Source organism: Ostrinia nubilalis, chromosome 27 (assembly GCF_963855985.1).
Source record: "Ostrinia nubilalis chromosome 27, ilOstNubi1.1, whole genome shotgun sequence".
Classification (NCBI taxonomy): domain Eukaryota; kingdom Metazoa; phylum Arthropoda; class Insecta; order Lepidoptera; family Crambidae; genus Ostrinia; species Ostrinia nubilalis.
This window is the reverse complement of record NC_087114.1, coordinates 7,982,228-8,009,416: the sequence shown is the minus strand read 5'-3', so window position 1 is coordinate 8,009,416 and position 27,189 is coordinate 7,982,228. Positions and strand designations below refer to the sequence as shown.

The 27,189-nt window shown below is 37.7% G+C and overlaps 2 protein-coding genes across 12 annotated transcripts in view; one reads left to right on the top strand and one right to left on the bottom strand.

Moving 5' to 3' along the window:
- The window catches only part of LOC135084932 (androgen-dependent TFPI-regulating protein-like), a 64,669-nt gene extending 42,208 nt beyond the window's left edge, over positions 1-22,461 (top strand). For 6 of the 8 annotated variants that reach the window (XM_063979684.1, XM_063979685.1, XM_063979683.1 and 3 more), the window contains exons 2-4: positions 17,490-17,630; positions 18,795-19,015; positions 20,669-22,461. In XM_063979684.1, the coding sequence (XP_063835754.1) occupies positions 17,490-17,630; positions 18,795-19,015; positions 20,669-21,062 (756 nt within the window). In that variant the 3' untranslated portion in view covers positions 21,063-22,461. Of the gene's footprint in view, positions 1-1,903; positions 2,243-4,740; positions 5,099-17,489; positions 17,631-18,794; positions 19,016-20,668 lie in introns of those variants that run through there. The other 2 variants (XM_063979687.1, XM_063979680.1) reach the window with 2 other exon arrangements.
- A 51-nt stretch (positions 22,462-22,512) lies between these two features.
- Positions 22,513-27,189, bottom strand: part of LOC135084928 (titin-like) — a 77,066-nt gene continuing 72,389 nt past the window's right edge. For all 4 annotated transcript variants that reach the window (XM_063979676.1, XM_063979674.1, XM_063979675.1 and 1 more), the window contains exons 8-9: positions 26,774-26,851; positions 22,513-26,451 (exon numbers count right to left, since the gene is read on the bottom strand). In XM_063979676.1, the coding sequence (XP_063835746.1) occupies positions 23,745-26,451; positions 26,774-26,851 (2,785 nt within the window). In that variant the 3' untranslated portion in view covers positions 22,513-23,744. The remainder of the gene's footprint in view (positions 26,452-26,773; positions 26,852-27,189) is intronic.

Below are 27,189 nucleotides of genomic sequence, written 5' to 3'. Positions count from 1 at the left end.
ACTAGTTCCTTCATCAATTTTATACATAATAGTAATATCTAACGATTGAATTAATAAAACAGGGATGTCCGCTTCTAAGCCAAAATAAAACACTGTGCGAATTAGAGACTTGGTCATTTTTCTGTAAGTAACGAGTCAAATCTTCGTTCCGGGCGGTCATTGAACTTTTTTAGTAATTTGGCCATAACTTCGTCAATTATTGTCGTAGAACAAAAATTTTTGGACTGTATATTAAGGATTTCCTAGCCCTATAAATCTGGATTCACAACAAAAAATCATAATGAACATCAGTACTTGCACTGAGCCTGCTTGTTTACATGTCATGTATTTGATTCACACTGTTCATTTTCGATTCAGTTTTCCTTATAGCCAGATGGCCTGCATGACTATATTATTTGAAGCACCGTTTATTGACATTTGTTTGTTTACAAAAAATGTAAGCTAGATAATATCTCGTTTTTTTCATTTTTACGCCTCCATTGAGGATAATTTAGACTAAATTGATGCTTGTGTTAATCATAATATTATTGGTCTTATTATTATGATTTTGGTAGAGAATTTTTTCTACTATAACCTTTGTGGGCCTTGCTCTTGCTCGAAATCTATATTAATATTATAAATGTGAAAGTAACTGTCTGTCTTGCTTTCACGCCTAAACCACTGAACCGATTTTGATGAAATTCGGCAGAGAGATAGTTTGAGTCTCGGGAAAGGACATAGGATAGTTTTTATCCCGGTTTTTAAAACAGTGACGCGCGCGATACAGTCTTTCTGTGACAGACAAAATTCCACGCGGGCGAAGCCGCGGACGGAAAGCTAAATCATTGGGGGAGGCCTATGTTCAGCAGTGGACGTCCTGTGGCTGAAATGATGTACTCAATACTCAATCGTTTATTGCATAACCACATTAGCATTCACATTAGGCCTTACAATTTAGGTTTACATTTATGTTGATGAATCACAAACAGGAGAGTGTCAACCCTAGCCCATACTAGTTCAAAATCATGACCAAGATTCGATTGCCATGTCACTTTATTAGTTCCAATCAAAGCGTCATAAACTATTAATATTTGATATCAAAGAAAAATTTTCCTTAAATTAATTTTTGTTTCTAGATTTGGACGTTATTATCCGTAATCTTTTAATTTGATTTCAACTTTTACAACTTTGTTGTTTTCCTGATGCATTTTTTAGTGTTTGGAATTCTCTAGAATCTTGGTTATGATGAAGTACATAGATTATGTGTCGGCCATAAAAAGAACATTACATCTATGTATTACTTTCGAAGAGGAATATAGTTACCACAAAACCTAATGGTTTTTGGGATTTAATCTCCATGAAGACAAACGCATCTATACTGTGTCGTGGAAGTGTTATTTTTCTATCTAATTCACATCAAGATAAAAGCTGTCTATAGTTGTAACTAGTGTGTGCTATTTTAAATATAAAAAATCGCCTATGGTTAACTTAGTTTCGAGCTAATTGGTTCGTTCCAAAGACGTCCACTGCTGGACAAAGGCCTCCCCCAAGGATTTCCACAAAGACCGGTCCTGCGTCGCTCGCATCCAGGCACCTCCCGTGACCTTCATCAGATCGTCGGTCCACCTGGTGGGAGGCCTGCCCACGCTACGTCTTCCGGCTCGTGGTCGCCATTCAAGAATAATTCGCTAATTGGTTAACAAATTATATCCACTGATGTGGAACTAATGTCAATGACTTAAAAATGCCAAAAACGCTAATTTCCCAAAAATCCATACAAAATTGCAGGAAAGTACAAAATCACTCGGGAATTTCAAATTCGCAAAATCCTCGCCAGCCTTATGAGGTAACCAAAACAGGATTCATCTAAGGAAAATAAAACCATAAACATAACCGGCGTCCGATCATTTTGTTGTTACGATCAGAGCCGAGTTGTATTCAGAAAGAATTTAAAATGTGATTTTAAAAAACTATCAATTCCAATTCGTGACTATTCTCTCCAAACCCGCAACTATCTGCTCCAATTTGTGACTACTATTCAAAAATGGAATTCGATTTGGAATCAGGCAAAGTGATCGCGTACACTAAGTGGCAGAAATGTGTATTGTTTATGAGAACTGTAGCCCATATTGTGTTCATAATACACCATGTTTTTACGTTTGCGTCTGGTAGTTTGTTGTGTGTGCATGCTGTGAGAAACAATATATCGAATATAGTGGATTCGTGCAACCATGGAGCTATTTTTGCGACTAATTGGAATTTTGTGAGTACTGTTTCTTCATCATCATTTCCCATAGGATAATAAGCTAAACATAAGCCTCACCCTATGACTTCCTATCTGTTGGAAGCGGCCTACATAGTACTTATTAATAAGATAAACAATTAAGTTTGTCTAGTTTGATACGTTTCACATTTGAAGTGAACAATTTTAATATGGTATAGAAATAGTATGAACATTATTAAAGTCAGAGGTAAAAAAAACTTATAGAAAGTGAACTATGAAATTGTACATATGGACAATTCTTATTTTGTTACTAAAGATATGACAATAATGTTAATTCTAAATAATCTATACTAATATTATAAATGCGAAAGTAACTCTGTCTGTCTCGCTTTCACGCCTAAACCACTGAACCGATTTTGATGAAATTTGGCATAGAGATAGTTTGAGTCCCAGGAAAGGACATAGGATAGTTTTTATCCCGGTTTTTGAAACAGGGACGCGCGCTATAAAGTTTTTCTGTGACAGACAAAAATCCACGCTAGTTTTAATATAAAGCAAAGATGACAAACGAAACACAATATAGACAGCAAAAACCACAAAGGCAAAAGTGCGGGTATAAAACTTTACTAAAATAACATTAACAGGAGGCAAAGGCTGGTTTCTTCCCGTTAATCATCATCATCATTTCAGCCATAGGATATAGATACGGAAAAATAATAATATATCTATATAAGATGGGTATGTTGTATGTTCTTGCCTCGCGGAAGGAAAACCAATCGGATTACCATGCTGGTATTTTAGATTATCGCATTTGATCAAGTAATAATAAAATACCATCGCGTTAAAGACTTGCAATTCTGTAGAAATAATAGCAAAAAGCGATGTTTCGATTTCTACGTCCTATACGGGTATCGAACCCGGGATCACCTATTAAGAAGTTTCATTTAAACCACTAGTGTGCTTACCATGAGTTTACGTTAGGTGTACTCGCTAGCGACTGCGTAAAAAAATGACATTAATTAGTATGACATATTGTGCAGCGCCCCTAGCGGCTACTTTCGGGAAACAAAATCTTCATAGAGATTTTTGACGTAATCGCTAGCGAGCACAACTAACGTAAACTCATGGTAGGTACACTGGTCACGACTCACCATATCCCGTTCTAATTTAATTGGTAACAAAAGATAAACAATTTGTACATGATCTGATAATAATATCTTATTCTTATCTCCTTTAGGTTGTTCACTAGTCGTAGGTGGTCGCGGATTCGAATCACGCGAGAGACAAATGTTTTTTGATGTGCAAGCACATGGTTATGTCATTGACATCTATCATTTAACTAAATTTTAAGCTAAAGATAAATTTTTGTCTTCTCTTATGCTGGGTTACACCATCTTAATTTAATTTTGACAAACTTCAAAAATCTGTCAAATTCCATACAAAAAAACACCGGTTATCGTTACAGTTACGGTCAAAGTTAGGTGGTGCAACTCAGCCTTAATGTATAAATATTAAAGAATAATAATAGAATTATAATATAATTTGTCTGGCAGTCTGTCTGCTTTATAATTGTGCTGAACTGTTGACCCCTATGAGTATCGTTGACATTGATATGACAGCTGTGTTGCTGGTTTTTGTCGGGAAAATAGTCCCTGTTTGTCGGGTAAAATCGTTCAGTTGTATAATAAAATAATAAATAACTTTATTTCAGTACCAGTTTCTTATAACTAAAAACAAAGGTTGACTCATTTTTTAAGTGCATTTGCACCTGTGTCAGAAGGAGCCACTCTTCCGTAACTACAAATGATTGCTACTAACAATTGATACATGCTAAAGTTTAACACATAAAAGAGAAACAGTAGTGAACAACACCAATATTATTAAGAGAAAATATTTGATTGCATAAGAATTAAGAATATAGTTTAAAGTACAAATTATAGAAGTCTAACTTATTATGATGACTTTAGTCATTCAAATCTGCGATTTACTAATTTAATTTTTACAAGGTATTTTATAGCCCATTATCCCAACCTGAAATGTATTTTGTCTTATCTTTTAATGTGAATTTGATATTCCTTATTTCTCTTTATGTATTTATTTTTGTTTGTTGTACTAAATTCCAATTTGTGTCGTTAGAGTTACGTAGAAAATTACATTATACTAGCGGCTGCCCGCGACTTCGTACGCGTGGATCCCGTTTTACCCCCTTAGGGGTGGATTTTTGTAAAAATCCTTTCTTAGCGGATGCCTACGTCATAACATCTACCTGCATGCCAAATTTCAGCCCGGATTGTTTAGGTGTTTGGGCTGTGCGTTGATGACAGTCACCTTTGAGTTATTTAAAGATTATACTACAAGTAGTCAATAATAATTATGTCCCACTATTAGGCATAATTACGCCAAAACATAATACAGTACAACAACCTACAATCAACGTTAATCTAAAACATTTTTAGGGTAATCAAGGAACTAAACTGACCACTCAATATTTAAATACGTCTACCGCCAATTAAAAAGTTATCATCAGTCGTCCTTAACTATAACAGGCGTCTATTAGCTATAAGTTTAATATTAATTAATAATAATATAATTCTAAATTAATAATAATAATTTAAAAATTAATAGTGATAGTGTAATTATTCCAAAATGGATGTCCTCTGGAAAGATACGAACATATTTTACAACGTTATGTGTTTTTTGATCACTGAAAACGAAAAGTTGTTTGATCGAAGTGATGCCAGACTATACTGGAGAACAGTTATTCACATGTTTGGGATTCTCCACCATTTTTACGTGGGATTATACGCCGTGGGATTGGATTTAGTGGGAAACCCCAACGAAGAAATAAATAAACTTTACACCTATCGAACGGCGTATTTGACTGGTTGGAATTTCGTGAGTAATTGCTACATTTGTAATTTGTATTATTTATAAAAATAAATAATTGAAAATCGTGTAAAATCGAGGGCCCTTTAGTCATTCGCACCATGAGTGATTCGGACCGCGGTGCGAGTTGCCAAAGAACTGCTATTAAGATGGGGCTTTTAGAGTGGCTTTACTATTATTAACGAAATTCAAAAAAGGAGGAGGTTTTCATTTTGATTGTTATTTTTTTTGTTTCAAATATACCTAATTTAAAGTCTGAGTTAGGTCCAGGAATTATTTTGAATTCGTCGAAAAACTGTACGTTCTTTATTGTATAGATAGATGCATTTTAGTATCATTTTTTTAATTATTGACAACGCGTTTGATCGCTTAGCTAATTAAATAACAATTACTGATTCCAATCATAAGATGAATAACCAAAACAAAGCATAAGATCATCATTATCATCATCAGATCATTTAGTCACCACTGCATTTTAATTCACTCATTATAATAAATTAAAGACCAATTAATTATACACATTGTGTACAGTCACTAATTTGACCTAATTTGATAAGAATAGACAATCGAATCCGTGTGTTTCGTAAAGTATTTACTTTTTTAGGGTTCAGTTAAACTTATCTATTAGATAATATTTCCGGATCCTTGTTTATTATTATTGTTGTGATTAGTTTGAATTCCATTGATAACAAAAACCCACATGATAACTAGAATTCCGTAATAGGTAGTTAACTGATGAATGATGATATGTTTTATACAACCAATCAGATTTCATTCATTTTTGGAAAAAATAATCTGATAATTGGTTATTCAAAAACGCATAAAACTCATTTATTTTTGTAAATAGGCTTTTAAAAAGCACTTTTTACACGTCTCAGTATTAACCCTACTACTGCTTAGGAACAATAAATGGGCCAGTGCTGAGAAGAAGCAGCGCTAGGAACTCAGTCACTATTTTCAGCATATTTCTACTCTCCGCCATAAGGGAAACTGGGCCTTAGGCTACGTCTGAAGTTCACTTACTACCTCTATCAATGAAATCAAGACAGTTTCTCGAACTATAACATTATAGAGAAATAAAGATTGTTGGAAGAACCGCCTCTGTGGTCTAGTGGTAAGACCACCTACTTCAGACGCAGAGGTCCCGGGTTCGATTTCCAGTGGGGGCAGATTTTTCTGTTCGGTTTGGTTGGTTACCACCATCTTACCTAAGTCTGTTGCCATAACAACAATGTTAACAGCATTGTTGTGTTCCGGCAGTTAGAGGTAAGATAGCCAGTTCTTCCGTGGTTGAGGATTCCGGGTGAAGCTCGCTTCCACCTTCGGCCTGATCGTCACTTACCATCAGGCGAGATACAGGCCAAGAGCTTCCTCGTTGTGGATAAAAACAATCTTTTGAACAACTGAACCGATTTTGTGTGACATAGGCTTGCATGAAACATAGTAAAATTCCTATGGGCATGGTGGAAATGGGTTTTTTTCTATAAAAAGATCCCAAAGCATTCCCGATCGATATCCGCGTCGCTGTTTCCGTGCCCACGCGGACACTGATAGCACAACTAGGGTTATTGTAATGACATATCGATATTTATTAATATCGATGATATCGGAGCCAAGAATCAATTCTTAAAACTTCACCTTTTACACTATCTAAATTCATTTAAATAGGTACTATAACTTACAACTACGCAGCTATGATGCTACAGTACTCTCCTTGATCCATTATGATGTCTTTCGTATTTACCTAGATGACGAATAATTGATGGGAATTTGATTGTCATGGATTTTCACACAGCTTCTAATACTTCCGTATAATTTCGCAGTCGCAATATTAACCCTTTACCTACGGGCCCTTGGAAACCAAAGTCGCCTCTCAATACGGGGTATTTTAACCTATAAAATTGATTGCTTCACTTTACTTTGCTTTAGCCGTGGGAGAGCCACGCTTCGGCATGAATGGGCCGGCTCGACCGGAATGATACCACGGCCTCACAGAAAACCGGCGTGAAGCAGCGCTTGCGCTGTGTTTCGCCGAGTGAGTGAGGATACCGGAGGCCCAATTGGGGGGAATGGGATTTAAAAGGTTGGCAGCGCACTTGTGACTTCACTGATGTTGCGGGTGTACATGGGCGACGGCAATTGCTTACCATCAGGTGATCCGTCTGCTCGTTTGCCTCCTATCACATTAAAAAAAAAAAACATCAAGATATTTCAAAAAGTATGAGACTTACGGTATTGAAATTTGGAAAATTATAGTCTGCAACTAATGTAGTTTCATAATTACAAGCGCATTTTACACTTCATTTTCAGTTTTATTGTTTTTTTTTGTTTTATATTAGCAGATTTTTTAAAATATTTTACATTGCGCCTCTAGTCCCAAACTAAGCAAAGCCAGGGTACTAGACAACGGATATAAACATAGAATACTTTTTTTTTTGTAAATACATACAGTTTTACTTTAGTGATAGTGTGTTTTCTTTTAAAACTAATTATTTAATTTTATTTCCACAAAAATATCGAAAATAAAATAAGATATTTTTTATCGATATAAAGCTTTGCATCTCTAGCTATCGGCACGTGATGATAATTTGTTTTGTGCACTTTGTACGGCCAGTGACCTACTGATAAACCTTTAATGGGGCAAGAATAGTGACCACGTGTGTTGTTTAGAGGTCTGGGGTTCAAATTCTGTAAGGGTCACATCATCATCATCATCATCTCAGCCATAGGACGTCCACTGCTGAACGTAGGCCTCCCCCAATGCTTTTTGTTGCCCAGTTGGTAGCGGCCTGCGTCCAGCGCCTTCCTGCTACCTTTACGATGTCGTCGGTCCACCTTGTGGACGTCCCACGCTGGGTCACTGTGTGTGGTGGGTTGGAAGTGGAATGATTCTTCCCTACAAATCTATACTAATATTATAAATGGGAAAGTAACTTGGTCTGTCTGTTACCACTGAACTGATTTTGATGAAATTTGATATAGAGTTAGTTTGAGTCCCAATAAAGGGCATAGGATAGTTTTTATCCCGATTTTTGAAACAGGGACGAGCGTGATGAAGTTTTTCTATAACAGACTAAATTTGACGTGGGCGAAGCTAGTGTATTATGTACTTACTTACATTATGTTTATAATATAAGTAGATATTTTATGTGTTTTTCTGAAGCAGATAATCCCTAGACTGCATCTTGCCATATCTTACATAACAACAGATGCGACTGCGGTCAAATACCTGCCTTAATATCCATTAAATAAACGTACATTGTTTGCATGTTTTTAATTAATTTATCAATGAACGCTACTGATAAGTGGTAGTTTTTGTTACCGGGCTGCAATACGAATTTATTACATCATGTATTTACTATCATTGTTCGTTCGTTCGTTCGTTTCAGCCAAATGACGTCCACTGCTGGACAAAGGCCTCCCCCAAGGTTTTCCACAATGAACGGTCCTGCTATCATTGTATCTATACTAATATTATAAATGCGAAAGTAACTCTGTCTGTCTGTCTGTCTCTCTTTCACGCTTAAACCACAGAACAGATTTTGATAAAATTTGGCATAGAGATAGTTTGAGTTCCGGAAAAGGACATAGGATAGTTTTTATCCCGGTTTTTGAAACAGGGACACGCGCGATAAAGTTTTTCTGTGACAGACAAAATTCCACGCGTGCGAAGCCGCGCCGCGGGCGGAAAGCTAGTGTTTTATAATGCGAGCCTAACGGTGGCCTTTGCTGTGTATTCATTGGACTGTAATTCTACTTACGTTGTACCATAAAAGCTGATTTTTATGTTTAGTATTTGGGCAATGATTAGAAGTTGCTTCCTCATCAGCCAGACAGTTTTAAAAGTTCCAACTCCTTGACAGACAATCTTTTGAGGGTAACTGCCAAAGCCACGATGACCCAAACTTCAACATTCTTAAGTAGGTATATTAGGACAAACTTTCAGCTTTTATAAAATGACGTATAGTAGGTCTAACGTTCACTAGCTCTTAGTTTATGTATGTAGTTTTTTTTATCCACAACGAGGAAGCTCTTGGCCTGTATCTCACCTGATGGTAAGTGACGATCAGCCCGAAGGTGGAAGCGAGCTTCACCCGGAATCCTCAACCACGGAGGAACTGGCTATCTTATCTCTAACTGCCGGAACACAACAATGCTGTTAACATTGTTGTTATGGCGACAGACTTAGGTAAGATGGTGGTAGCTAGCCAGGCGGACTTAGAACAAGCCCTACCACCAACCAAACCAAACAGAAAAAGCCCCCACTGGGAATCGAACCCGGGACCTCTGCGTCTGAAACAGTAGTTATGTCGATGTACCTACCTACTTCAACTATTTGTGAAAGCCATAGGGTATTTACTTAAAAGTTTAATGCCCCGAAAAAGGATCTTAAATAAGGTGCTTGTCTTATAATCGCTGGAATCCAGTTTAATTAAGTTAATTAATTGAATCGGCCACTAATCAGTATAGTGGTGTGATGTGTCAACTAGAGATAACCTCTCGGACAAGGATCCGACATTCCGAAGAATATATCATTGATAAACCCGCTTACCTACAGCGTGATCTGGTAATTAGTTAATTAATACTTTTTTATCTTGGAACGAAGCAACCTTATTCTAAAGATCCTCTTTGTTTTGAGATAAAACTCTTTATACAACTTCGAACTCCTCCTATGTTCTTCTGATTAATTTCGTTGCGGGTCCAATGACAGTTATCTTTCCCCGGATAAACTTGACTTCACTGGTTGGGTTTTTATTGGCGGTCAAGCTGTAGATCCTGGCTACACAGGAGTTGCAGCGGTGGGAACAAGAGGTGGGAATAGTCCCGTGCTTGGGTTTTTATTGGCGGTCATCATAATAGTTCAGCGCGGACGACGCGACGGTGGTCGAACTACCGACCCTCGAATCGGCAGCACACTTGACTAATCCAATCCTTAAAATAATACGTTTGCTTCAAAATTAAAACATCTATTGGGAATGAGAAATACGAGAACTGTCGAACGTTAATATTATTATAACAAACTAGCGGCCGCCCGCGGCTTCGTACGCGTGGATCCCGTTTTACCCCCTTAGGGGTTGAATTTTGCAAAATCCCGTCTTACGAGCACCTACGTTCTAAAAGGAACCCCCATGCAAAAAGACTCCTAGCACTTGTAGTTTCTGAGATTTCGTGATGAGTGAATGACTCAGTCAGTCAGTGACCTTTCGCTCTTATAAATACATAGATAAAGTAAGTAGGTAAATAATCTCAATGCAAAATGGTAACTAATCTTCGTAAATTGTCGCCATATCAGAAGTTTCTAGTCTAGATTTGTAATTAAACTAAAATTAGGTCGACTACTATCTATGAAATAATGCGCAGCTATAATATATAATAAGCCTATGTTTTCTGTTTATGTTATCGAACGTCGTATAAATAAATAATGTTTTAACTGAAAACTACTATTTCTAATAAATAGAGAATTTAAATAATAAAATCAATCTTAAACATGATAAATTATTTAACATTCACAAAACTTGCCTCCGAATGGTACTGTAACGTATACAATCCACATAAACTTAACTTATTTATTATTTACATATTATACTACACAATTATTATAATGAATCTTAACCTACTATTATTAAATACAAATGCTTCATAAATAAAAACTTAAAACTACCTATAAATATAAATAAAAATGAATAAAAACTTAACACTAACTAAATAAACAAACTGACAACGCAGTTCGGTTTCTATGTAGTGATTAATATTTTCTGCGCGCGGGTAACCGGTCCAAGCGCGAGCGCCGGGCGGCCATGTCTAGGCGCGAGCCGAAGATTCAATAGAACGCGAACGGCGACCATTAGCTCTCAACCTTTTGATACGGCCTAATGTGCGTACGCTCTGCGCGCCGCACAATATTTTCGTGTCAGTTTACTTACTTGATTGATACTGATAGAAATCATTATTTTGTATTTGTAAAATACTTGCACTTCAAAATAAATAATAAGTGAAGTGAAACAAATATTTTCCCGTATTGGGATCACCCTGCGGGTTCTTGGATGGCGAAGACCTGGAGGCGCACTCGGAAGCACAACCTTAACTGGGACTGGAAGCCCGAGGGGAGTAAGGAGTGTGTAAAGTGTCACGGCTGCGGATCTAAGACCAGACCCTACCCTGAGATAGCTTAAATAAATTCTTAGTTTATTTTCCTCATATTTTGTCAGTTTTATTTATCCCCTAATTAATTAAAACGTGACAAATGGCGCCCACCTCAAAATCTAGATGGTCTTAGTTCTTCACCGTGTTACTTTTATCATTCTTGATTTTTTTATTCTCTCGTTTCTCTGGTGTTGGTAATGTGCATGTTTTTGGCGTAGCTCTTATTTGAGACCATTTTAGCCAGTATTTAAGACTTTATTTCGTTCTCGAACAAGAGCTGATTATTGTGACAGAACGGACTCAAGCTTTTGGCCTATTGTTTGGTTCCTTGATTGTAATTTTAATTTTATTTACTTTGTGCACAACTTCCTCGATACTTTTACTAAAAATGTCCTATCCAGTGAAATTTTTACATTTACAAAAATCAGAACTTCAATATGAAGTGACAATCAGAGGTGAAGAACCTGCAAGTAAAGTTCTTGACCTAAGACGGCAGGTCTGTAAGCTGACACAAATTTATGCATCCGAAGACATTGCCGACTCGTGTCTTGATACGTTAGATGATATCAAAGGCGTTAATGAAACTTTAGGCAAAATTAAGCAAAATTTGGAACTACTCCGCTCTGCAGCTGACCCAGCCCTTGCTGACCGAACTCTTTCACTCCTTAATCATTTATATCACCGGTTGCGTAGGGTCGAACAACCTACATCTTCTGAAAACTTGAGGTCTCTAGAAGCGGCTATGAAATGCTTCGATAACTATTACGCACAATTTAAAGACATTTCATCTGTTGGTAATTCCAAAGAAAAAACCGATGATATAGACCACCCAAAAATTTCACCTGAGGTCGGCAATCTTAGCATCAATGTTACATGCGATCGCGGAATATCTAATGATATTTCGAAAATTAAATATGACGGCAAATCTTGCGTTAGATCTTTCATTGATAGAATAGAAGAGCTTCGCATCTCTAAATGTCTTTCTAATGACAAAATGATGTCCTGTGCTATTGATTTATTCACCGGCGATGCTATCCACTGGTATCGTGGCATCAGGGACTCGATAAAAACTTGGGAGGAATTGCTTGTGCTATTAAAAGAAGATTTTGATGTTGCAGATTACGATTATCGAATGATAACAGAGATACGTAATCGTACACAGGGCGAATCGGAGAATATCGTTGTTTACCTGTCTATTATGAAAGGAATGTTTTCAAGATTGTCAACTTCCTTGACAGAAACCGAAAAATTGGACATTATTCTCCACAATATTCGCCCATGCTATTCAATGGCCTTAGCAAATTGCACTGATATTAACTCAATTAGTGATCTACGGGATTTATGTCGTAACTTTGAAAAATTTAAAATTCGCGCCGATAATTTTAAAGAACCACCGGCCGTAAACTCTAGAACTTTAGCTCCTGAATATGCTTACCAATCACCAAATAAAAATATTAACAAAAACTCAAATTTCACTAACAATTATAAACAATCGAATAGAACTAACACTAGTAATTACTCAAATTCTAAAACTTTTTTTAACCCAAATCCAAAATCTTATTCAATAGCTGAACCTAATACAACATCAAATGATGAAGTATGTATCTTAGGTAAGCCTAAACCTTATTGTCATCGCTGCCGAGTCGACACCCATGATATGAAGGACTGCAAGGCTGAACGTGCCATTTTCTGTTTCAAGTGTGGAAAGAAGGACGTTCGAACACCAGAATGCCCCACTTGCAACCCCAATATTGCAGAAACTGGTTCAAAAAACTAAAAAGAAATTGGATCAGTAAAGAAGCAACTCTTACCACTAGCTTGGAGTGGCAAAATTGGCTTATCTTTATACGCAGCTTCTTTTCTACATACAAAACTGCTCCAATTTTTAATAATAATAAGCCAAGTAAAGACCCTAGACCATACATAAAAGTAAATATTAACAATATCAAGGACCTCGATATTTACGGTCTCCTTGACTCAGGTTCTGTTATAAGCATCCTTGGAAATGACTCTCACAAGAAGCTAGTAAATTATAATTTTACTTTACATACTGACAATATTTTATCAGTCACCGCAGCTGGTGGCCAAGTACTAACTTCCCGTGGCTACATTCTTTTGCCAATCATATTCGATGGACAATATAATATAATTAAGACCCACGTTATCCCTGAAATCGACTCGGCATTGATCCTCGGTATTGACTTTTGGAAACAATTCAAAATTTTTCCTGATCACCTAAAAAATATAAGTTATTTTAACAATAGCGATCCTACTTTGCATGAAATATCAGGCGAACCTAAACTTCTTTTACACTCTTATGATAATCTTGATATAGAAGAAAGAAGGGTTGCTGACAAGTTGGTAAGCGATTTTAAAAAGATTTCTTTCGAGGAACGAGGTTTGGGTCGGACAAGTTTAATTACACATAGTATTGATACAGGTGATGCGGAGCCAATACGACAAAGGTATTACCGCATGTCACCTGAAAAGCAAAGGATTGTAATTGAACAAGTAGACGAAATGCTTTCCCTTGACGTCATTGAGCCCTGTGAAAGTCCTTGGTTATCTCCGGTATTAGTAGTTACTAAAAAGGACGGCAAGCCCCGTTTTTGTTTGGACAGTAGGAAACTGAATTCAGTTACAAAGAAGGATGCCTACTGCCTTCCTTATGTCTCAGAGATTCTCGACAATCTGAAAGATGCTAGGTATTTGTCCAGTATTGATTTATCAAAAAGTTTCTGGCAAATACCTATAAAAAAGGAGCATCGGGAAAAGACAGCCTTTTATGTACCAGGAAGAGGAACCTTTCAGTTTAAAGTCACTGCTTTTGGCTTGACTAATGCCCCAGCTACTCAGCAACGCCTTGTGGACTCCTTGTTTGGACCTGAATTTGAATCTAACGTATTTGTTTTCGTAGATGACGTCATAATTATAAGTAGAACATTTGAGGAACACTTATCTCTTCTATCGCGTGTTCTGCAAAAACTTAGTAATGCAAACCTAACAATAAATTTGAGTAAGTGTCAGTTCTTCCGCAATCATTTACGTTACCTTGGTTATGTGGTCGACGACAAAGGCTTACGAACCGATCCTGAAAAGATTGAGGCTATCCTCAATTACCCTATCCCCAAAAATAAAAAAGACGTGAAGCGTTTTCTAGGTACGGCTTCCTGGTATAGACGATTTATACCAAACTTTAGTTCTATTGCTGGTCCCTTAAATAAGTTAACCTCAACCAAAAAGACTTCTCCACCGTTTGAATGGTCTGATGAAGCAGATAAAGCATTTCTTAAACTTAAATCACTCTTGGTACAAGCCCCTATCCTAGCATGTCCTAATTTTAATCATCCATTCGAGGTTCACACCGACGCAAGCAACTTCGGTGTAGGAGCCATGCTTTCTCAAACAATAGACGGGGTTGAACACCCGGTTGCGTATATGAGCAAATCTCTTACTGGCCCTGAACGAAATTACAGTGTGACTGAGAGAGAGGCACTCGCTGTCCTAACAGCTCTCGAACACTGGCGTTGTTATTTGGAGAATGGAAGAACTTTCACAGTTTTTACAGACCACTCGGCCCTTAAATGGTTTCTGTCCATCTCCAACCCGACCGGTCGTTTGGCAAGATGGGGAGTGCGTCTGTCTTCTTTCGACTTTGTTATTAAGCATCGCAAGGGCAAAGAACATCTTGTCCCAGACCTTTTGTCAAGATCAGTTCCGGTCGCCTTGGTATCCACTTCACAGGATTCGCCTGCAAGTCAAGATTCATGGTACTTAAATATTTATAATGGCTGCAAAGTTTCACCTACCAGTTACCCTAACTATCGCTTGGAAAACGGTAAACTTTATAGATACATGCGTAACAAGAACTCACTTACTGCAGAATTTGACTGGAAGGAAGTAATACCAAAAGAAGATCGAGACGAAACTATAAAACTTAATCACTCTGAACCCACATGCGGGCACTTTGGTATATTTAAAACTTTCAAAAGATTATGTCTTAAATATTATTGGCCTAAAATGCATAGCAATGTTGCGAGTTTCATCTCCAATTGCGATATCTGTCATGCATATAAATTATCTACACAAGGCACACTTGGTAAAATGGGCAGACCCAAGGAGTGCTGCCGACCATTTCAATCGATCTCGATTGATTTGGTTGGACCCTTACCACCTTCCAGGAAACAACACAGCTACTTATTTGTTGTTACTTGTTGCTTTTCCAAATATTGTTTGTTGTTTCCATTGAGACGAGCTACTGCTGAACTCGTGACCAAACATTTGGAAGACTTTGTGTTTCTTGTTCATGGTGTCCCACAAACCGTAATCCTTGATAATGGCATACAATTCACTAGTCGTGAGCTAGACAAATTATTCAAAGTGTACAAGATTCCAAACGTTAACTTCACACCAAAGTATACCCCTCAAGTCAACACTGTGGAAAGGTACAACAAGACTATAATGACAGCTGTATCTTCCTTCGTAAACGACGACCATCGTTCTTGGGATCTGAATCTGCCAAAAATTCAGTTCGCAATCAACACTTCAATAAACGAAACAACAGGTTATACTCCAGCTTTTCTCGTTCACGGGAGGGAATTAGTAACTTGCGGGTCTCATTACATTGAGAATGACATCCCAAATGAGTTAATTTTCGCTCCTCGAGAAATTTATGCTGAAAACTTAGGATATCTCTCTAATATTTTTAACAAGGTACAAAAAGCACTATGGAACGCTCACGAAAAGAATTCTCAGCGTTATAACTTAAGGCGTAAGGAAGCAGAATATCATGTCGGTGACATAGTTTGGAAGCGTACTTACTTCCAAAGTGACAAAGATGCTTATTATGCTAAAAAGCTCACTCCTAAATATGTTAAATGTAAAATTATTCAAAAACGTTCACCACTCGTTTACGTTTTGGAGGATATGGTTGGTCGTAACTTAGGAGCTTGGCATATCAAAGACTTAAAATCAAACATTTATAAATCACATTAAAAGCGAATCATAAACGGATTAGTTTTCTTATTATTGCGGATTTTGCATAAGGCAAAATCCTTTCTTTCGAAAGGGGGTACTGTAACGTATACAATCCACATAAACTTAACTTATTTATTATTTACATATTATATTACACAATTATTATAATGAATCTTAACCTACTATTATTAAATACAAATGCTTCATAAATAAAAACTTAAAACTATAAATATAAATAAAAATGAATAAAAACTTAACACTAACTAAATAAACAAACTGACAACGCAGTTCGGTTTCTATGTAGTGATTAATATTTTCTGCGCGCGGGTAACCGGTCCAAGCGCGAGCGCCGGGCGGCCATGTCTAGGCGCGAGCCGAAGATTCAATAGAACGCGAACGGCGACCATTAGCTCTCAACCTTTTGATACGGCCTAATGTGCGTACGCTCTGCGCGCCGCACAATATTTTCGTGTCAGTTTACTTACTTGATTGATACTGATAGAAATCATTATTTTGTATTTGTAAAATACTTGCACTTCAAAATAAATAATAAGTGAAGTGAAACAAATATTTTCCCGTATTGGGATCACCCTGCGGGTTCTTGGATGGCGAAGACCTGGAGGCGCACTCGGAAGCACAACCTTAACTGGGACTGGAAGCCCGAGGGGAGTAAGGAGTGTGTAAAGTGTCACGGCTGCGGATCTAAGACCAGACCCTACCCTGAGATAGCTTAAATAAATTCTTAGTTTGTTTTCCTCATATTTTGTCAGTTTTATTTATCCCCTAATTAATTAAAACGTGACAGTACAATACAAATAAAGTGTACGACGATTGGTACGTGAAAGGGTGACACTGATACTGGCACTAGAACATTATTCATATAGCGGCTCGTTGTTCTGTTATAAGTACGAGTATCTTGTGTATACTCACCTTTAAAATAGCATACAGAAGTGACAAGACCATACCGCAAAAAACGCCTTAGGATCATTCGCCAGCAACGAAATTTGGCTAAAAACAGGATACTGCCCTAAAAGGCGTTCGTTCGTTCGTTTTAGCCAAATGACGTCCACGGCTGGACAACGGTCATGCGCTGCCCGCATCCAGGCTCTTCCCGCGACCTTTACAAGATCGTCGATACACCTAGTAGGAGGCCTGCCCACGCTACGTAAAAGGGCCCTACGATTGTGCTATTTGGCGCCCTTTATTAGAAGCTTATGTCCAGCAGTGGATTATCATAGACAAAATCCAATCCAAATAATGTATTTTTCTCTTGTTCCAGTCGTTCCAAACAGTCTTCCTGTTCCTGTCCCTCACATACGACATCTGCGAATGGCTGAGCTTGCACGAAGTGCCGCGAGCTAAGAAGATCGCCTACTGGAGGGACATCGTGTTCACTTCGCTGGTCTTGCCTTACACTTTGGTGAGTTATTTGTATGTTATGAAGGACTAGTCTAAGTGGGAATTAATGAGGACTATACTAGACTATCTCTCCTCTCATTCTTACTTCTGGAACTCCTATATGAAGTATATCTACGTAGAGTACAATGCTAAGATACGAAGCGAAGTTACTAACTACCAAGATACTACATACAAAGAAAGCGCCAGAGGGAAACGATTTTCGAGTTACAACTATCACATATTTCTTTGTCTTGAATGTCTAGGGGGGCAGGATATGCTGTTGTCTTTCATTGAAAATTTGTATACCTCCAAATAAATCAGCACTCTTCAATCAGAGCGTTTTCTGTATGGCGCCTCGAATATACAACCATCTACCAAAAGATATAATTGAAACTACATGTATACTTGCATTTAAAGCTAAGCTAAAGGACCTTTTGTTAAAAAAAGGTTACTACTCTGTAAATGAATATCTTTCTGACAATTTATAATGATTTGTGTGACAGTTTGAGTACCTAAGTATTTATTAGTGAAATGGTTTTTTTTCTCTCCGACTGACATAATATTGTATTCTGCTGACATTTTCTGTATGACTTAATTAACTTATAATTATTAATAATTGACTTGTATTTAAATTGTATCATTTATTGTGTCATAGATTTTTACTAGCTATCAATTGTATCTTACCATTATTGTATGCCCATGCGGCGGAACACAGCTGATCTATCATACAAATTTAATGACCTGACTTATGTACCTGTGATTTCACAATAAACACAATTTGAATTTGAAAATTTGAATTTGAATTTCCCGAAGACTATAATCCGGGCATTTTCAAGGCGAGAGTGAATAGGCACTTATAGGGCAGTTTGCATTGTGGCGCGATTGTAGTCAAATAACTGCCTTCTTATGCATAAAAAAATATATACCTACCTAATAACTGAAGAAAAAGCTGATGGTCCTACAAGAAAAATAAAATGTCCAACTAACGAAATTCATCGGAAGAATAGAATTTGCACCAATGCAAAATAGACGATTTTGCAACTGCGATTCATCATTGCGATTCGTTATGTCATGAGTTCGAACGCGGTATAAGAATCGCGCATTTTAGCGCGTTTTTAATTATTCATTTCATATTCATTTATTCACTTAGGTACTTACTTACGTTTACTTTTCTGTTCTATTCCAGTTCGTCTCCCTAATGTTCTGGAGCGTATACTGGATAGACCGGGAGCTGGTCTTCCCTAAAGTCTACGACAGCATCGTGCCCTGGTGGTTCAACCACTGCGTCCATACCAACATCAGTATAGTGGTGCTGATCGAGACCCTCCTCCAGGCTAGAAGGAAACCGGTCAACTTGAAGCTGGAGCTGATCCTTACAACCTTTGTAAACGTGGGGTATGCTGTTGTGTGAGTATCTATTCGATAAGTAATACACTAATGAAAGGATACTTTAAGGCTGGTTTTAGAATCACGCTGACGCACGCTGACCGTCAGCGCTGACAGCCGAAATGTATGAAGCGTCGGCGCCGAGCGATCAGCGTCACTCAGAACGTCCCTTTAATTACATACATTTTGATTTGTCAGCGCCGACGATCAGTGAGCGGTCAGCGCGATTCTAAAACCAGCAGAAAAATTATGAGTGCTCACAGTGAACGTGGAGGCACAGAGTGACACACGATTCACACGAACCAATCACAGAACTCTATTCAACGCTGTACATTCGATTTACTGCTTCACTAATATGATAATGCTAGCATCGTTTGTGAATATGGGCGTTAATCTGCCAAGCTAAATAAGGCGGTTATCACACTGCGCCGCGGTCCGCCGCGGAGCGCGGGGCGACAGATTTAATCATTGTATGCAAGTACCTCAGTTTGTATAGAAAACACGCGCGGCACTTCACACTGACAACGCGTCCGCGCGCGTGATTTTTTATATAAAATCACGCGCTCCGCGGCGCAGTGTGATAACCGCCTAAGTGTACCTTACATGCACATAATCTTAGGAATATTATTCCGTTTTCAAAGGCTGACAAAGGTGGTTTTGTCCGCCACATCGTCTAATACACAATTGGGCCTGCAAACTATTATAGAATTGGAATTGAATATATCTTCGTCTGCGTAAAATAATGAGGCATAACGTGCATCATGGCGCAACTCTAATCTGGGGGCACGGCAGTGCCCCCACCAAGTCGAGCAAAAAAGCGGCACGGCCGTACCATCCTTTTCTCGAAGCAATTCAGGCCATTTTCGACCGCCTGTAACTTCGTTGTGGATAAAACTAGAAGGCTAAATTTTCATTAGCTATGCAGGCATTGTAAAGACACGGTATATTTAAAATTTCATTCAATTTGAACCAGTAGTTTAAGAATTATAACAGGTCAAAGTTACTTAATTTTGTCACTCACTGACTCACTGACTCACCGATCATCAAAACTCTAAGGCACTTCTAGCAGACCTAGAAGCTTCAAATTTGGAATATAAGTAGTGTTTGGTGTATGAATCAAGGAAAAACTAAAATATTTGGGGGCACGGTAGCGCAACCGCCAAGTCGAGTAAAATTTTTCAATTTCGGTCCAGTTTTCTAGATACATAACTGCTGTCTACAAAATACAAAAAGAAATGAGATCCCATCAAAAACAATACTTGTCAAAAAAACCAAGTCTCGCAACTCAGTTGTTCTACGGTAAAAAGTTGTGAGATCCATGTAATACCAAGTCCAGGCCAGGAAATCTTTAACGTTTTACATAAATATATTGACTTGGCCATCGCATGAAAACAAGTGTAAATTAAATTATTTAGTGCGATGGCCAAGTCAATAATTTATGTAAAACGTTAAAGATTTCCTGGCCTGGACTTGGTATTACATGGATCTCACAACTTTTTACCGTAGAACAACTGAGTTGCGAGACTTGGTTTTTTTGACAAGTATTGTTTTTGATGGTAGTTCATTTAGTCTCTCAAGGATTCCGCCATGACGTCATGATCATCATGAGGTCATTAATTAGTCTCTACTCTTGGAGAACTCTAATGCTTATTAACGTTTCATCATCATTTCCAGGTACTACTCCATCTTCTTCTTCGCAAACCGCTGGTTATACAACGTCTTCGGCATCATGACCTGGTGGCAGGTCTGCATGTACCAGCTACTCATCTGGGCGTCCAGTTACGTCTTCTATTACATGCAATTCCCTATCAACCGTCTCATCCACGGCTCTGAGCCAGAACCAGAGAAGACCGTCATCGAGAGAGTGGAAAAAGAACCCCAGTTAGAAAAAGTTCCCGAGCCTGTTGAAGAGACCGTCTTCGAGAAAAAAGGCAACGGTATAGCTAAGAATTTCGAGATAGCAGCTATGCAGAATAATCTAGATACGATGGATGCGCCTTTTTCTTCAGATAATTGGAGTCTAAAATACAGATCGCTGAGAGAGAAGTTCGAGAACTCTAGGTTATGAAATGAATGTGATAAACCTGTGATGTAATAGTTCAAAAGGTAGATAAGGCAGGATTGTGACGAGGATTGTCTCGTTGTGTCGCGAAAATGTGTCATTGACTTTTAAGAGAGAGTTTAATGTTTAGAGCCTCTGATATACTTACAACTGACGTAACAGTGCAAAGTTAATGTTTCCAAAGGCTACGGTCTTCTAAACACTATATATGGCGTCTGACGTCAGCGTCAAACGTTCCTATCGACTCGCATACGGTGTCTACGACATCTGAAAGACCACAACAGCACATTTTTGTAGTAAGCATTGTGACGCGGCCTAAGACGTGATGCTGTACGCAGCTTACAATGTTTTAGGAGACCGCAGCCTCAAATTTTGACAGTCGTAGTTGGTATTTTATAACGGCTATCACGTGCAGCAATGACTTTAGAAATAGGTGACACTGCGCTAGGGCGCAATTGCGCCAACTAAGCTTACTGTGGCGGGTGAGTTAACTCACTTCTTATAATGAAGCTGCACTAGAGTTACTTAGTTAATGCAAAAAGTTTTGCTGAGTTACTCATCTCGCGTTGTGTGTCAAATTAAATTAAAATGTTGGTTGATAGTATTTAAGAGAACAACGAGTATGTTTTTATATAAGTAAAAAATTGAGAAATCAGTTCTTTTGCCTGTGTTCTATGGTCTTGTACTACAAAACATTACTTTTCCGTGCCTATGCAGTAGGTAACTTTCACGTTTCATAATTTTCATTATGCATTTAAAATGTAAATTTTCTGAAATGTTTGTATTTAAAAAAAGAATAATAAAAAAGTAAAAAATAATAATTGTATAATATAAAAAACATATACTTTCTAAAGTTATATTTTTATCCATTTTATATTACAACAAAAATTAAATATGAATATCGTGATACTATTTTGGGACACTTTAGTTACAACAAACAACTGCTGTAAATAATGCTTTGAAGAACCTTAGTATTTGCATTTATTGTTTTTAATATTAGAGAATGTACTTGTTTTTCTTTTACAAACTCGACTTATTTCAATTGTAAATATCTTTTCTAAAACAAAAATGCCTTCTTAGCCATCTTGCAAGCCAAAGAAATGAATTATGTATCCAATATTGTTATGTTTATTGAAAAATACCTACATGCCAGTCACTTTAATTTGTATACATACTTCCATCCAAAATAAAAATAAAAAATACAATTAATCAAATATAAATTATTTTCAATTGATCAATGAAAATTTTGTGTTGTAAATAGTTACTTAATGTCTTTATATTTTCAATTTACTTAACTTTATACGTGTATAAGTAGTTCTTCAATATCATTGTGTAGAATATACTATAAGTTACGGTACGAAAATGGTTTTATACGTTAATAGGTAGAATAAATGAAATAATTATATTGCAGTGTTTTATTTTCTTTCGACAAGAGGTAAAAATAAAAAGTCCGACAAAATTTTATTTTTCTTGTATTTAAAAATCTCCTTACATAACATCTTTACGTAAAGTTTACATAATTGTTTAGTATAAAAATGTACAATTCACTCCTAGATGTATTGTCAATTAGAAACTAATTTAATGTATTATATTTATATAAAAATCAACACAATACATACATAAACGAGTGAATTAGCTCTACTTTTATATTATACACCTTAGATACAAATATGTGAGTTTTGTATAATTAAAATTATACTAACGCATTAAAACACAATAATTGCAAATACTATAAAAATAAATTGACAATACATGAAGAAGGTGTTTTTTTTTGGAAAATATCTTAAAAATACGGGTAACTTAGAGTATTCTGATCGTAACACATTTCTTCTTATAAATATATTGGCAGTGAAATTGTGACGAATCAATAAAGAAAACACAATAATATAATGTGTAAAGAGTTGCTAGTTAGTGTGACTTTTCTTATATTTATTTTTAAAGAATTTATATTTGAAATATAACCTAGTGAAATATAGTGTCTGAAAGTTTATATCACTGTAATTTTTCGTTTTATAATTTACAGCTTTCATAAATTAAAGGTGAATTAGATTTAGAAGGCTAGTTTCTTTATAGCAGGCGTGTAAACCTAACTGAAATATACAATATCTTACTTTACCTGTAATTATGTTTTAATATTCCTGTACGTGATTTTTTTTATATTAATAAATAATTACCGTCACACTAACATAAATAAACCGACTCATAATTTATACATTCTTTGTCTTAAATTTTGGACATTAAATAATAATTTACAACGAATTTCCACTTTCGAATGACTAAAATTAATGTACTTATTTAGTGCCTAGTTTTTTTTACAAAAACCTGTAAGGTATATCATGAATTTGATTGATAGGATGGATAAAACTTATGACTAAAGTTTAAAATAATAATAAGCTACGTTATCGTGATCTAATGAGCATACAACGCCATCTTTTAGCAGCGTGAGGAACTATTATCTAAAGTGGTTTAAGTTGATCATGAAAATAATCACATTAAATGGAATACTCATAATATTATGTACATATTTTTTATATAAAATAATATAATAACTAATGTATAAGTACAAAGACCGAAAAATTAAGTATAAAAACTGCCAATCAAAATCCTAAAGAAATCAAGGATTTTCCATAGAAATATACTCTTACAGGTTTTCATGTAATATAATGAAAGGCTATTGAAAATCACATTTTAAAAGAAATCACCTACTTGCCTATAAATGAGTTGTCTAGGATATCTTTGTAGCTCATCTTGGTAGCTCACAACTCTCTGGGGGTGTAGGTAATATGAGTTAGGGGTGCGAATACTGACCCCCGACACTTGGGGGCGTTTTCTTATCTGGAAGCTAGATATATCTGAGGCTGCGTACTGCGGTTCTGGATGATAATTGTTCCTGAACCTAGAAAACGTGTAATCCCTGTCGTTAGGGACTACAAATCCGCTTGGCACCCGAATGTTGACGTTAGGAAGAATTGGAGCTATTGCTTCGTTCAGCCTGACGTCGTAGTCGTTTTCTATAGAGTCAGCTAAATTTTGTTTTATGGATATATTCTCAGGCAACTTCAAAGGCTTTCCTGTAGCGGTATAAGGCTTTGAAATCTCCGGTTTAGGCTCTATTTTAGGTCTGTAAGGAGCGTCGGTGACTGTGTATTTGGGCTCGTTCTTCAAGGGTATTGCTTGAGTGCCTAGATAAGGTTTTATGTAGTCGCCAGGAGAGAGAGTCGATTCTAGTTTCTCTCTGATAGCTTCATAGTTATCGTTGTACACTCTTAGAACGTTTTTAGCTAGCTTAGCTCTCTGTTCTTTGAAATCTGCCACATCGGCTGTGGTAGTTTCTGGCCTGTTAGTTTTCAACTCTGGCGAGTGTGTTTTTATTTCAGGCGCTATCGTTTTGATATCTGGCAGATGAGTTTTTGCTTCTGGCAAGTGAGTTTTGATCTCAGGTAGATGAGTTTTGAATTCTGGCACCTGAGTTCTTACCTCTGGCCGGTGCGTTTTGATTTCTGGCGAATGTGTTTTGATTTCTGGCTCTATAACTGGTGTGAAAGTTTCGATTTCAGGTGCGTGTGATTCTACTTCTTCATCGTAAGTAGGTTCATAAGTTTTAGTGTCTGGCTCTTGGGTTTTTATTTCAGCATACTGCGTTTTGACTTCTGGGGGTGAGGTTGAGGGTTCTTTTTTGTTTTTTACCTCGTACTCTATGTCTTCTTCGTCGTAGTATTCATATTCATCATCAGGAACCGTTAGATGTTGGGTAGTTGTAGGCTCTGTTGTTATGGTCGTACTTAGCCTTGTTGTAGTAGTCGGTCTTGTTGTAGTAGTTAGTCTAGTAGTTGTAGGTCTAGTTGTGGTTGTTATTCTTGTAGTTGTAGTGGTTCTAGTAGTAGTAGGTTCAGGAGTAGTGGTCGTGGTCGTTGTAGTAGTAGTGGTGGTAGGTTTAGGGGTGGTGTGAAGAGGAGCAGTCATGTCTTTGCCAGCGACAGGCTGTAAGCCCCTAGGTAAGTAGGGACTTCCACCCCTAGACGGTAAAAAAGGACGCTTTACAACTTTGACGTTTGGCTTCACGTCTTTGATTCGGTGTGTTATGTCTTCTTCCTTCGCAACTACTTTTTTGTCATTCGTTTCATCGTAATCGTAATAATAGTCGTCTATGTCTTTTGGTTTTGTTTCCTTCTTGTACGGCCTTTGAGGCCTACGCTTGTTCCATTGAGTGTCATAATAATCATCATCATCATCGTAGATCACGGGTTTTTTAGTTTGCCTTTCTTTATAGTTGGCAGCAGGGCTGGTGAAATGCGGACGCGATGGCTTAAACTTTTCCTTCTCAACCGGTTCTGGCTTAGGCCTTTGTTGTATTGTACTAGTTTTCCCAGATGACGAAGGTTTGCTTGTTTCATCATCTTCATAATCATCATAGTACTCATCATCATCTACCTTAGGAGGAGCCTTCGTGGTGGATACGGTTACGTATTCATATTTTCCTTTTTCATTTGCTGGCACTGGTCGTTTGATTTTTGGGGGCATTCTTGGTTTGCTAAAAATTCCGTGGCCGTTTGGTTTAACTAGCCCTGGGTTTTCCGGAGCGGTGGGCAATTCTCTTTTGTCATCTCGGTCATCATCGTAATTTCTCTCAGGTCTTGAATAAGGCCTCTCATCTCTATTTCTGTAAGGCCTGTCTTCTTTGTACCTGCGGCCTTCGTTAGCCGAGTACCTGTCGTCTCTAGGTCTAGTGTTTTCACGTTTGTTTTCTGCGATGACTGGATCCTCTCTTAGAGGCCGTCTTTCACTGGGCCTAGGTCTAGCGTCGTCTCTGAGTCTAGGTTCGTCTCGAGAGCGTTTTTCGTCTCTTGGCCTAATTTCGTCACGCGGTCTAATTTCGTCGCGTGGCCTTACTTCGTCGCGTGGCCTTACTTCATCTCGTGGCCTTACTTCATCTCGTGGTCTTACTTCATCCCGAGGTCTAATTTCGTCACGAGGTTTAATTTCATCCCGGGGCCTAACTTCATCTCTAGGCCTTATTTCATCCCTGGGCCGTATTTCGTCCCTTGGCCTTATTTCATCCCTTGGTCTAACTTCATCTTTTGGCCTTACCTCATCCCTGGGCCTTTTCTCATCTCGTGGTCTGACCTCATCTCGTGGCCTGTACTCATCTCTAGGCCTCTTAGGCCTCAAATTGGCCCCACCTCTGGGTCTGTCTTCATCATCAGCTCTGTACCTGTCTTCTTCTTCGTCCCGAGGTCTTCCCGGCCTCCTCCTGCCGCCAGCTGGTCTTCTCTCCTCATCATCCTCGTACGGTCTTCTGTCGTACGGTCTTTTGCCTGGTCTTCTGTCGTAGGTTCTTCGGTCATCATAATCTTCTTCTAGTTCATCGCGAGGTCTTGGGCGTGGACGTTCGTATCTGGAAGGAAAAGTAATACCAGTTGAAGTGCGTGAATAAATCTGGCACCTTATTGGTAGTTTGTGGAAAGTCCAATCGATTTAGTATAAGAAAATCCTAAAATTGGTTATCGTCATCATCATTTCAGCCAAAGGACGTCTGCAGCTGGACAAAGGTCTCCCTCCAAGGATTTTCTCAACGACCAGTCAAGTGCTTCCCGTGAAATTAATCTCGTTTGTCCGCAATCGTCGGTTCACCGAGCGAGAAGCCTGCCTAAATAGCGTTTTGATTCACACTGTCTAATTACTAGAAGGCAAAAGAAATTCATGAAATCAATACAAACCTGTCATCTTCATAATCATCCTGTGGTCTCGGTCTCTTCGCCGGTCTGCCCTGGGGACGCGGCCGTGGTCTTCGTACCCTGAAAAGAACAACAAAAATTGATTAATTACAATAACTAAGACAATAGCTCTTTCTTGTCATTGGAAAATAACTAGTCTGAAAGCTATTTGAAATGGAGAATTAAGGACATCTAATTATAGCAAAGTATTATACCATTAATTTGTAAGACTTCTTTCAAATGTTACTATGCGTTCGCTGTCTTTCGAATATGACTCGCAGGGCGTAGTTACTAAGGGGCTAGGCGGGGCAGTGCCCCGGGGCCCCCAAGCTTAGGGAGCCCCCAAATCCTTAAAAACACAATTGAACAGAACTTTGATAATTTCTCCCATTTTCAAAATAAATAGAGAGAAATTCGAA